Below are 12046 nucleotides of genomic sequence, written 5' to 3'. Positions count from 1 at the left end.
CTCTCTCTGCTACTCTGCCTCTAAAAATCTTCAGAAGAAAAATATATTTCTATTAAAAAGGCAGATTTACATAGAGAAGGATAGAAAGATCTTCTATCCTGTGGTTCGCTTGCCAAATGGCCACAATGTCCAGAACTCAGCTGATCTGAAGCAATGCACCAAGAACTTTCATCTTGATCTCCCACATGGGTACAGAGGCCCAAGGATTTAAGGCATCCTACAGCGCTCTCCCAGGCCATAAGCAGGGATCTGGATGGGAAGTGAAGCAACCAGAACACAAACTGGTGCCCATAAGAAATGCTGGCACTTGCAGATAGAGGATTAGCCAAACTGAGCTGTTGTGCTGGCCCCATATAAATTTTCTTAAAATAAGACAAATAATTCAAGCTTTCAAATTAGCCCAAGGCTGGAACAAGTAGCCATTCAAAGCGTGTACTATGAATGCCCAATATCACTAGCCGTTAAAAAATGCAAATTAAAGCCACAGGACTGCAATAACTAAAATTAAAAATGTTACCATACCACATGCTGTTTGGGCCATGGAGGAACAGAAACTTCAATTCATGGTTGATGGGGATGTAGTACGACTCTCCTACCATGAAAAAGGCACACACACCTGCCAGCCATACTATGAAGCCTACATGAAGACTACTATGCCAGGATCCCATATGGATGCTGGTTCTGATCCTGGCAGCTCTGCTTCGCATCCAGTTCTCTGCTTGTGGCCTGAAAGGGCAGTCGAGGACAGCCCAAAACCTTGGGACCCTGCACCTGTGTGGGAGACCCGGAGGAAGTTCCTGGCTCTGGCTTTAGCTTGACGCAGCACCAAGCATTGCAGTCACTTGAGGAGTGAACCATTGGACTGAGGATCTTCTTCTCCGTCTCTCCTCCTCTCTGTATATCTGACTTTGCAATAAAAATACAATAAAACTTAAAAAAAAAAAAAGAAAATACAAACTAAGAGGCCTGTGTCATGATGCTACAATTAAGCTGTTGTCTGCAGAGCAGGCATCCCCTATGGACGCCGATTCAAGAGGCATCTCTCTAGTTCCCACCCAGTTCCCTGCTTGTGGCCTGGGAAAGCAGAAGATGGTGGCCCAAAGCTTTGGGACCCTGTACCCACATGGGAGACCTGGAAGAAGCTCCTGGTTCTGGCTTCAGATCGGCTCAGGTCCAGCTGTTGTGGCCACTTAGGGAGTTAACCGGCAGACGGAAGATCTTCCTGTCTGTTTCTCTTCTTCTCTGTATATCTGCCTTTCCAATAAAAACAAACAAACAAACAAAGAGCTTGAGCGCCTGAATCTACCTGGGAAACCCAGAAGAAGCTCCTGGCTCTGGCTTGGCCTGGCCAGCTACAGTCATTGCAGCATTTAGGGAAAGAATCACCAGATGCGAGATCTCTGACTTTTTCCCCTGTCACTCTGTCTTTCAAATAAATAAAATAAATCCTTATTAAAAATGCAAGCTAATACACAGTGATGAGACCACAGAAGACAGGAGATATTGGATCCTTTCATATCTTGATTTAGAGAACGATTTCACTGAACAATCATAACATACAAAATTGTACATTTTAAATATATGTTTAATTTATTTATTTTTATTGCAAAGTCAGATATATATAGAGAGAAGGAGAGACAGAGAGGAAGATCTTCCATCCGATGATTCACTCTCCAAGTGACCACAACGGCCGGCGCTGCGCTGACCCAAAGCCAGGAACTCTTCTGGGTCTCCCATGTGGATGAAGGGTCCCAAGGTTTTGAGCCGTCCCTGACTGCTTTCCCAGAGCACAAGCAGGGAGCTGGATGGGAAGGAGGGCCACTGGGCTTAGAACCGGCACCCATATGGGATCCTGGTGCATTCAAGCTGAGGACTTTAGCTGCTAGGCCACCATGCCAGCCCCAAATATATGTTTGATTTTTTTCAAAATATTATCTTCTTTTTATTTGAAAGGTAAAGTTCTAGAGAGAAGGACAGAAAGACAGAGATTTTCTATAGTCTGGTTTATTCTCCAGATGACCCTGCTAGCCAGAGCTGAGTTGATTTGAAGCCATGATGCCAGGGCCACTGGCAGAGCTTAGCTTACTATGTTATGATGCTGGCCCTTACATGGTTGATTTTTCAACTATACCTCAACAAAAAGAGGGGTTAAGCTACTGCTTGCAACACAGGCATTCTGTATGGATGCCAGTTCTGGTTTTAGCTGCTCCACTTCTGATACAGTTCCCTGGAAAAGCTGTAGATGATCACATAAGTGCTTGGGTCCCTTCACCCACGTGGGTGCCCTGAACAGAGTGTGGATTCATGGATCCATATAGATGCCCTGAAAGTGGCCCTGGTGATCTGGAATGTCATGTTCAGGAGATGGTAGACAACAGGTGAGCTTGGCAGGTGGGGCTGCTTTTGTTTCCTACCACTGACTCAAACTTGGTGCTTGTCTTTCACAGCGCCTTCCAGCCTCTAGGCCCCAGAACATCATGGGGCTCGGGACTCCTCATGATTCAGGTCTTGGTGTAAATGTCAAGTGCCTTCTGAGTACCATGCTTGGATCTGTCCCAACCCTCCTCCTGTCCAAAAGTCACTTTCTGTATCTCCCTGTGTTTTCCTTACTGCACATTATCACTGCTAGAAGCTCTTACCCACTTAGCTATTTCCTGTCATTTTTCACTCTCTATTCCTTTCCTTCCCTGCCTGTGCTATGAGCCCTACATCCCAGAATCCCACTGCTGGCAGGTCCCCAGCCCATGGATGCTGTTCAGTGGCAGCTGAGAGCTCACAGCTGTTCTTGCCAAGAGGGAACAGAACTTGAAGGGGTGTGGAAGGGAGGGAGAAAACAAAAGAGGGCTTCCCACCCTGCAGGGGCCCTCTCTGGGAGTTCCTAGCTTGCCCTGCTGCCCTCATGCCTTCCTGAGACCACTTCATGGTACACTCAGTCAAGAACTACCAGCACAGGCTCTGCTTCTAGTGCAACCCTGAGGAGTCATGCCTGCCAGCTCAGGACACCCCTCCTTGTCAAGACTGAGAGCTTGGGCCCAGCGTGGTGGCCTAGTGGCTAAAGTCCTCAACTTGAATGCCCTGGGGTCCCATATGGGTGCCAGTTCTAATCCCGGCAGCTCCACTTCCCATCCAGCTCCCTGCTTGTGGCCTGGGAAAGCAGTTGAGGACAGCCCAAAGCCTTGAGACCCTGCACCCACGTGGGAGACCTGGAGGAGGTTCCTGGCTCCTGGCTTCAGATCAGCACAGTGCCAGCCATTGCGGTCACTTTTGGGAGTGAATCATGGAACAGAAGATTTTCCTCTCTGTTTTTCCCCCTCTCTGTATATCTGACTTTCCAATTAAAAAAAAAAAATAAGTCTTAAAAAAAAAAAAGCCTGACAGCTCAGCAGGGAAGCATGTCCGTCACTCTCCCCCAAGAGGACTTACAACCGGCACACATGCAGGGAATGCAGAGTGGGGGCAGGGGCCAACCCAGGGCCTGTTTTACAGCTCTTGCCTGTCTTGAGCTGGCCTGGCCAGCAGGCATTATGAGTCATAGCAGATACACAAGGGATTGAGCAGCTCAGAGATGGGGTCCTGGTCTGGGACGGCAGCTTGGCACCTCCACCACGTCTTCCAGGTGAGAGGTTCTTGGGAAGGGGCAACCTGAAGGGTGGGTCTGGATGTGGGGCTTGAAGGAGTACCTCCCTGAGCCAGAGAGGTGGAAGAGGACAGAAGCAGGTGCTGAGTTAACTGAGAGCACAACAGAGGGGGCCCTGGCTCTCCTTTCCCACTCCATGGGGCCGAAGGAGGAGGGAGGAAAAGGTGACAACATGCTATGGAAAAAGCAAAGCTAAACAGGACCTGCCTGTTATCTGGGCTGCAGATTTCTCCAGGGTACAGTCTGCTTAGAACAGACAAACTCTTGTTTCCTGTGCACAGACCCTTTTACCTGCAGCCCTGAGTGCCAGTCTAGGCCTGGCACCCAGTACTGTGCCCTGGGCTCACTTCTGTCTTCCCAGCTGGCAGAGTGGTGGTGGGAGGCACAGGGCACTCCTGGTTCAGGACATGTTTACAGTGCCGGCTCTAGCTCTACAACTGGATCTTATGAGCAGGCACGCTTAGGTACAGAGCCTAGCTCTAACTCTGACCCCCGGCCTCATCCCCGCCCCCCCCCAACCAAGTCTAATTAGAATACCCCAACCTACACAGCATCTCCCTCTGAGTCCTGGCCCAGCTCCAAGCCTCCCTTTCTGTTGTTCCCGGCAACAAGAACCTCAGGAAGTGTCCCATCAGCTGGCTCCCATCGACCTAGCAAAGTGGCTCCTTTTTGAAGCCCAAGCTGCCAGTCCCTTTTCTTCCACCCCAGGCCAGCTCAGAGAGACAGGGCCCTGCTAGGCAGGTCCATGCCCAGAGATTCCTTGTGGGGTCATCTTTGGGGAAGAGTCAAGGGCAGCTGTATGCTGGGGTGGCCAGCCCGGAGCAGGATGCTCATCTTGATCACTGCTCCTCTGACAGTGGCCCTGGCCCGCCTTCACTATTTAGGATCCTGCGGCTCCCTTGTGGGTACTTGTAAGCCAGACACTAGTGGTCCATCAGGCCCTCGCCCTGGCGGCCTTCCAGTGCCTGGCCACGAGCCACGCCAGCCGCCTGTGGGAGCAACTGCGGCAGTTCTGGGCCGACAACTTCTCCCGGAGATTCTCGCCTCGGCGCCCCCCACTGCGCCGCATCTCCTCCATGTCCACTTTCTACCTGCTGGACCACCGCACACGCCAGGCCGAGCTAGGCCTCAGCTACGGAGCACCACGCATGTGCCTCAGTGGCGAGGCCTATGTGTTCCGCGGCGGCCGCTGGACAGCCGAGGGCTCGCTGCGGGGACCGCGGGCACCGCTGCCCTCGTCAGCTCTGGCGGGCTGGAAGGCGCAGGTGCAGCGGGTCCGGAGCCAGGCACTGGAGGAGGAGAACAACTACTTGAAACTGCAGCAGGAAGTGCTCCTGGACATGCTGACGGAGACTACGCTGCGCCTGCACGTGTTGGAGCAGCAGCTCGAGCCCATGGGCAGCCCGGCGGCCGCAGCGCCCATCTGCCAAGGGACGCGTAAACGCCAACCTGCTGCCGGCGCGGCGCTCCGGGGCGAGCCGCGCGCTGCAGCCGCGGTGAGGCAATAAAGCCCCGTGCCGTGCACGCCCGCCTTGCCCTGCTCGCTCGCGGGGCCTGTGTCCGATTGCGGAAGGCTGGGCGCCACGGGATGCTGCCCAGGTGGCCTGTCCGGGGGAGGGTGCGGTCGGGAAGGAGGAGGCGGGGGAGCGGTGCTGGAAGAACGCAGGGCTGGGGGCAACACGGGCTAATGTATGTGAGTAGCCGAGAGGTGGAAAGCCTAAGGCTGCGACAAGCTCAGGGAAATGGAAGGGACAGGGTGCGGAACAGAGAGCGGGCTGGAGGCTAGGACCCTGACAGCCCCTCCTCCCCACCCCCGAGTCCCAACGTTGGGCAACACCTGCCTCCTTCTTCTACCTGTGCTGCGTTTTGGAGCGAAGGTGGCGCCTAGGTTTCGGGCCTCTATGTTTGCTTCTCAGAAGGTACAGATGTCATTTTAAAAATACAGCATCACAAACCCCACCTCCTGAAAAATTCAGGGATGCTTGGCCTGAAGGCTTTGAACCTTGGTGATGCCCCTCCCACTGCTACCTCAGTCCTCTCCAACCTGATTCAGATCCCATCCAGATCTCTTCCCCCGCCCCTACCCTTCTCCCAGACAAGTGCGCAGAGAATATGCGGCCCTTTTACGCTTAGCACAGACAGCCGACGTCATGTCTGCATCCCGATGCAAATGATGCCGTCATTTTCCTGGAGCCTGTGAGAGAGGGTGGGGGATCCCACTTGCTTCCTGGGATAGACCAACTACAACTCCATGTAAAACTGTGTCCTAAAACAGTACAAAGCATACCAGTAGTCATATAAAAATGGCATTTCTGGGGTAGGTATTTGCCCTAACACTCAAGACGTCTGGATTTGGGGCTGAGTGGCATTAAGGCCTAGAATGTCGGTTTGAGTGCCAGCTGTTCCACTTCGGATCTAGGTTGTTGATAATGCATGACGTTGGAAAAGCAGCAGCAGAAGACCCCAGTGTTTGGGCCCCTGACCCTCATATGGGAGACCCTAAGCTCCTGGTGCAGTCCTGGCCATTTCAGCCATCTAGGAACTGAATCAAGAGATGGAAGCTGGCTCTCCCTGCCCCACCCTCTCTGCGTAACTCAGACTTTCAATTACATAAATCTTAATTTTTTAAAAAAGGGCTCAGCGCAGTAGCCTAGCGGCTAAAGTCCTTGCCTTGCACGCACAGGGATCCCACATGGGTACTAGTTCTAATTTGGGAAGCCCTGCTCCCTGTCCAGCTCCCTGCTTGTGGCCTGGGAAAGCAGTCAAGGATGGCCCAAGACCTTGGGACCTTGCACTTGCTTGGGAGACCTGGAAGAAATTTCTGGCTCCTGGCTTCGGACTGGCTCAGCTCTGGCCCTTGCAGCCACTTGGGGAGTGAATCAGCAGACAGAAGATCTTCCTCTCTGTTTCTCCTCCTCTCTGTAAATCCTTCTTTCCAATAAAAATAAATAAATCTTAAAAAAAAAACCAAAAAAATAAAAAAGAAGCCCCCTGCATTGGTGACTCAGTGGTAGAATTCTTGCCACCCACCCCTATCTTCCGGGCTTTTCTAATGGATTGTAGCTCCCACCAGTGAGCATGAGAACCAGGGCTGGAGGTGGGCCTGGCTGCACAAGCATTAGTTCCTAACAGGGTTTAAGTGTGGTTGGATACTGGGGTCAGTTAGGCTGAGCTAGGCTGCAACATCCTTTGGTTTGTACAAAAGCTGAATGGGATGTGACACAGGCTGGACCAGTCTGCTGCAGGAACCAGGGCTGCGAGCAGGCCTGGTTGAGCCTTTCGGAGGTTGTGCTGACTAGCTCCAGTCCCCAGTGGTGTGTGTGAGGGTTGAATGTGTGGTAGGAAGGGTTAAACTGGGCTGCAGCATCCATAGGTTTGCATATGAGTTGGGGCTGACGGCATAACTGACTGGAAAACTGCAACTACCAGTGTGTGTGTGTGTGTGTGTGTGTGTGTGTGTGTAGGCTGGCATGGGTGATGGACTGAGCCAAATTCCACACCGGCTGGCACACAGGAGTCAGGTCTGGGGTCACCTCAGCCGAGGTTTCTTTGGGGACTCCCCTGCCCCCCCCCCTAATCAACTGGACCCCCTGGATCAAAACTCCAACCATGGGATAGGGAAAAATCACAGGATGTGTGTGGTCTGACTGTGGAGTGCATGTGTCAGAACTAGGCCTTCTTGGTTGCTGAAGCTTGAGCAGTGGAAGGCATATCTGAATGTACACGGGGGACATGACAGCTCATTGAGACCTGGAAAGGGTATCTAGTACTATGGCAGAGGGTGGAGGGCAGAACAAACTGGACACTTCTCCACGGCAAGCGTTGACAGCAAGTATTTGGGTAAGTGGAACCTCTTAGGTAGACTGTGTCAGCCAATGGGCCTTGGAAGGATTAATGAAACCAACAGTATCTTAGAACTACCGAAACCATTTAAGCAGAACCCTCAGAACATGCTTCATACAGGGATCTTGGATGACATCAAGTGGTTGTTCCCCATCCCCAAGTATTGATGTAGCTAGGCTGCTGGGAGCTGCCTTCTCTCTGTTTCTCTCCTCTTCCCTGAGATACAAGAAAAAAAAAATGGAAGTAATTGTCTCTTCCACTTTCCCCATTCCTTGACCCTTCCCACCTTAATCAGGAGTCCACATGGGCATACATTCTTCTCAACTATTTTAACATCATCAAAAATAAAATGAACTTATTTAAAAAGAAGAAGCCACCCTCAGTTTGGGTGGGACTGGTGTGTTGGCTCACTGGTTAATTCTCCACCTCTAAGTGTTCGTTTCCCATATGGATATTGTTTGGTTCATGTCCCAGCTGTTACACTTGCCATCCAGCTCTCTGCTTATGGCCTGGGAAAGCAATGAAGGATGGCTTAAGTCCTCAAGACTACACTCGTGTGGGAGACCCACAAGAAGCACTTGGTTCCTGGCTTTGGATCAGCTCAGCTCTGGCCAGAACAGCCGTTTGGGGAATAAATAAGCGGATGGAAGGTCTTTGTCTCTCCTTCTCTCTAGAAATCTGCCTTCCCGATGAAAATAAATAAATCTTTAAAAAATAATAATAATAGGGCCCAGCGCGGTGGCGCAAGTGGTTAAGGTCCTCGCCTTGCACGCCCAGGATCCCATATGGGCACCGGTTCTAATCCCAGCAGCCCCGCTTCCCTTCCAGCTCTCTGCCTGTGGCCCGGGAAGGCAGTCGAGGACGGCCCAAAGCTTTGGGACCCTGCACCTGCGTGGGAGACCCGGAAGAGGCTCCTGGCTTCGGATTGGCATAGTATCGGCCGTTGCGCTCACTTGGGGAGTGAATCATCGGACGGAAGATCTTCCTCTCTGTCTCTCCTGTCTGTATATCCGCCTTTCCAATAAAAAAATAATAAAAATAAATCTTTAAAAAAATAATAATAATAGTCCTGGTGTGATAGCTCAGTGGCCAAATCCTTGTCTTGTACATGTTGGGATCGCATATGGAACAGGTTTGTGTCCTGTCTGCTCTACTTTCTGTCCAGTTCCCTGTTTGTGGCCTCGGAAAGCATTAGAGGATGGCCCAAAGCCCTGGGATCCTGAACCCACATGGAAGGCCTGGAAAAAGCTCTTGGCTCCTGGTTTCAAGTCAACTTTAGTCTAGCTGCTATGGCCACTTGAGGAGTGAACCAGAAAATGGAAAATCTTCTCTGTATCTTCTTCTCTCTGTGAATATGACTTTCCAATAAAAATAAATCTTTAAAAAAGACAAATTAGGGCCTGGCGCGGTGGCGCAGTGGTTAAGGTCCTCGCCTTGCACTCCCGGGATCACATATGGGAGCCGGTTCTAATTCTGGCAGCCCTGCTTCCCTTCCAGCTCCCTGCCTGTGGCTCGGGAAAGCAGTCAAGGACAGCCCAAAGCTTTGGGACCCTGCACCCGTGTGGGAGACCCCGAAGAGGCTCCTGGCTTCGGATCGGCATAGCATTGGCCGTTGCGCTTACTTGGGGAGTGAATCATCGGACGGAATATCTTCCTCTCTGTCTCTCCTCTCTGTATATCCGCCTTTCCAAAAAAAATAAAATCAATCTTAAAAAAAATCTAAAAGGCAAATATATATAAAATAGATATCTTTACATATATAACAATATTAAATAATAAATATTATATTATTAATATATTATATATTTATAAAAATAATATATGGTAATATATATATATATTTAAAAAATAAGAAAAAGCAGCCCTCAATAACCAGGCAGGAAGCAGTGCATATTGAAAAGAAGGTCCAAGATTTCATCAGAAAGGCAACAGAGCTGCAAAGGACTCCTGCCTTCTAGCAGTTTTCTTTTCTTTTTTAGTTTTATGGAATGCTTTATTCATTTTGAAAGTCAGAATTTTAGAACCTGTGAGAGACAGATCTTCCAACTACTGCTCCAGTCCCCAGATGCCCCATATGACCAGCACAGCCAGTGAGGGACCAAGCCTAAGCTGGGGGAGCTGGGAATATTATCTGGTGGGTGGCAGGGATCCAGTCACTTGGACCACTTCCTAGCAGTTTTCTTATAATAAAGTTGGGTTTTTCAAAAGGAAGCAATGAGACCTCAAGGCCTGGGGTCAAGGTCAAAGTTTAAAGATCCTTGAGCCCGAGTCCCCTGAGCACTGCTGATGGGAGGAGCTGCCTCCCTCCCATTTAGCAGATTATCTATGCTGCAATCCATCTGAGGTTTTCCCTGTGAGTGTGTTTGTTATACTGCTTCCTCAAGATACACCCTGTTTGCTTGTCTTCGGATCAGAAACCAGGATGAGGTCTCAGCACAGAGAGAGAAATGGTTTGCTACTCTAGGACATAGCTCAGTCACCCACAGAGCTGCAGCAGGTGTCTCACAGCTGATCCCACAGGGGAACCTAGAGTTGATACACCCAGAGAGAGGGCATGATAGATAAGATAAAGGAAGGTGTGGACTGGGCAGGGCACATCCCTCATGAGTCAAGACTAAGATCCTTCCTAAGACCCCTGAACTTGTCCTTATGTGTTCTGGGTGGCTCCCAGAACCTTGGACTGCCCATGTTCTATAGTTACCGAAGTGAAGATACCACTATCATAGTACTGGGAAAGTCTTTGATGCAGGCAGCAAATATATTAACTTACGGTCTAAGTCCTAATCTGCCACAGAGGTAAAGGCCCTAAGCAGAGACTAGAAGTGTATGCAAAGAGGAACAGAATTATGGGGCTGGCACTGTGATATAGCAGGCAAAGCTGCTGCTTGCTGTAGTACCCGAATCCCATATGGGCACTGGTTTGAATCCTGGTTGCTCTGCTTCTAATCCAGTTTACCATTAATGTACCTGGGAAAGCATCAGAAAATGGCCCAAGTCCTTTGAGTTCCTGCACCTGCCTAAGAGACCAGGAAGAAAATCTTGGTTCCTGACTTCAGAACAGCCTTGCTCTGGCAGTTATGGTCACTTGGGGAGTGAACCAGTGCAAAAGGCAGCAGCAGTCCCTAGTTTGGGTGGGGCTGGCACATTGGTTCAACTGGCTAATTCTCCACCTCCAAGTGCCAGCAATTTTCTCTCTGTCTCTCCTCTTTTTTCTGTAACTCTGCCTTTCAAGCAAATAAAACACAAATTCAAGTAAATAAAAAAAATAATTTTTTAAAAGAGTTAAGGCGACCTTACAGAGGTTCCAGAGTTCTAGCTCACCTACACTGTAAAAGCCTGGTTATACTGCATCATCATCATTTTATTTTATTATTTATTTGAAAGCCAGACTTAAAGAAGGAGAAGCAGAGAGAGAGCAGAGAGAGAGAGAGAGAGAGAGAGAGAGAGAGAGAGCTCTTCCAACTGTTGGTTCACTCTCCAAATGAGCACAATGGCCAGGGCTGGGCCAGGTCAAAACAAGAAGCTTGAATCTCCACCCTGGTCTCTAATGTAGATGGCTGGACTCCAGGAATTTGGACTGTTTTCCACTGCTTTCTCAGTAGCTTCGCAAATGGAGTAACTAGAGCTCAAACAAGTATCCATATGGAATGTCACAGGCAAGTGATAGTTTAGTCTAGTGTGCGACCATGCCAGCCCTACACTAGTTGATCTTGAGGAAGGATCCTGAAGAGTCAAAGAAGTGAGAGCATTGGACAGATTTGTTATGAGACCAGAAGATGACTCCCAAAGTTGCCTCAAGGACATACCTGTCGCAAAGGAGAATTCCTCTCTGACATAATAAAGAAGCTGTCAGTGAGTTGTCCTCCACAGGTCAGGACAGTAGGACATGCTCTCTGGAGTCCCAGAAGATTGCCAAAAAGGCATTTAGCTATTGTGAATGGTGACATTTAGCCATCAGAGGCCATCAGGGCATTCTTCCCACCTTAGGTAGCAGGACTGAAAGGGCACCTGGGCAGGCCTCACTTTCCAGGGGTCAATGGCAACAGCAATATTAGGACCATGATGCACATAGAAGCAAACCAGCTGGACACCTACGTGTGTCCTATAGAGTTCATGTGTTGGAAATTCAGTTCTAAAATTTTATTTTGTTTTTAAAATTTTTGTTAGGGGTGATGCGATGACTCAATTGGCTAATCCTCTACCTGCAAGTGTCAGCATCCCATAAAGGTGGCAGTTCATGTTCTGGCTGCTCCACTTTCCATCCAGATCCCTGCTTATGGCCTGGGAAAGCAACAGAGGATGGCTCAAAGCCTTGGAACCCTGCACCCACATGGGAAGTCTGGAGGAGGCTGCTACCACTTAGCTTTTGATTGGCTCACAGCCATTTGGGGAGTGAGCCAACAGATGGAATAGCTTTCTTCCTTGCTCTCTTCTTTGCCTTTCAAATAAAAGCACATAAACGTTTCCAAAAAAAAAAAAAAAAGTATTTTAAAAGGCAGCATTACAGAGAGAGAAAGATAGCAAATTAGAGATTTTCTTTGTTCTTTGTCTATCCCTCTTTCAGCC

General features: G+C 49.7%; 2 protein-coding genes across 2 annotated transcripts in view; both read left to right on the top strand.

The window, feature by feature from the left end:
- Positions 1-12046, top strand: part of LOC121164484 (MRN complex-interacting protein-like) — an 813414-nt gene that overhangs the window by 167646 nt on the left and 633722 nt on the right. The gene's annotated exons all lie outside the window — the stretch shown is intronic.
- The window catches only part of LOC121164584 (protein chibby homolog 3-like), a 46760-nt gene continuing 38279 nt past the window's right edge, over positions 3566-12046 (top strand). The window contains exons 1-2 of the mRNA XM_040992726.1: positions 3566-3616; positions 4522-5133. Of these exons, the coding sequence (XP_040848660.1) occupies positions 3566-3616; positions 4522-5133 (663 nt within the window). The remainder of the gene's footprint in view (positions 3617-4521; positions 5134-12046) is intronic.

This window comes from Ochotona curzoniae, unplaced genomic scaffold (genome assembly GCF_017591425.1).
Source record: "Ochotona curzoniae isolate NIBS_2020 unplaced genomic scaffold, NIBS_Ocur_1.0 contig_1031, whole genome shotgun sequence".
Lineage (NCBI taxonomy): Eukaryota > Metazoa > Chordata > Mammalia > Lagomorpha > Ochotonidae > Ochotona > Ochotona curzoniae.
Note: the sequence above shows the minus strand (reverse complement) of the source record. Positions and strands in the feature narration are given on the sequence as shown.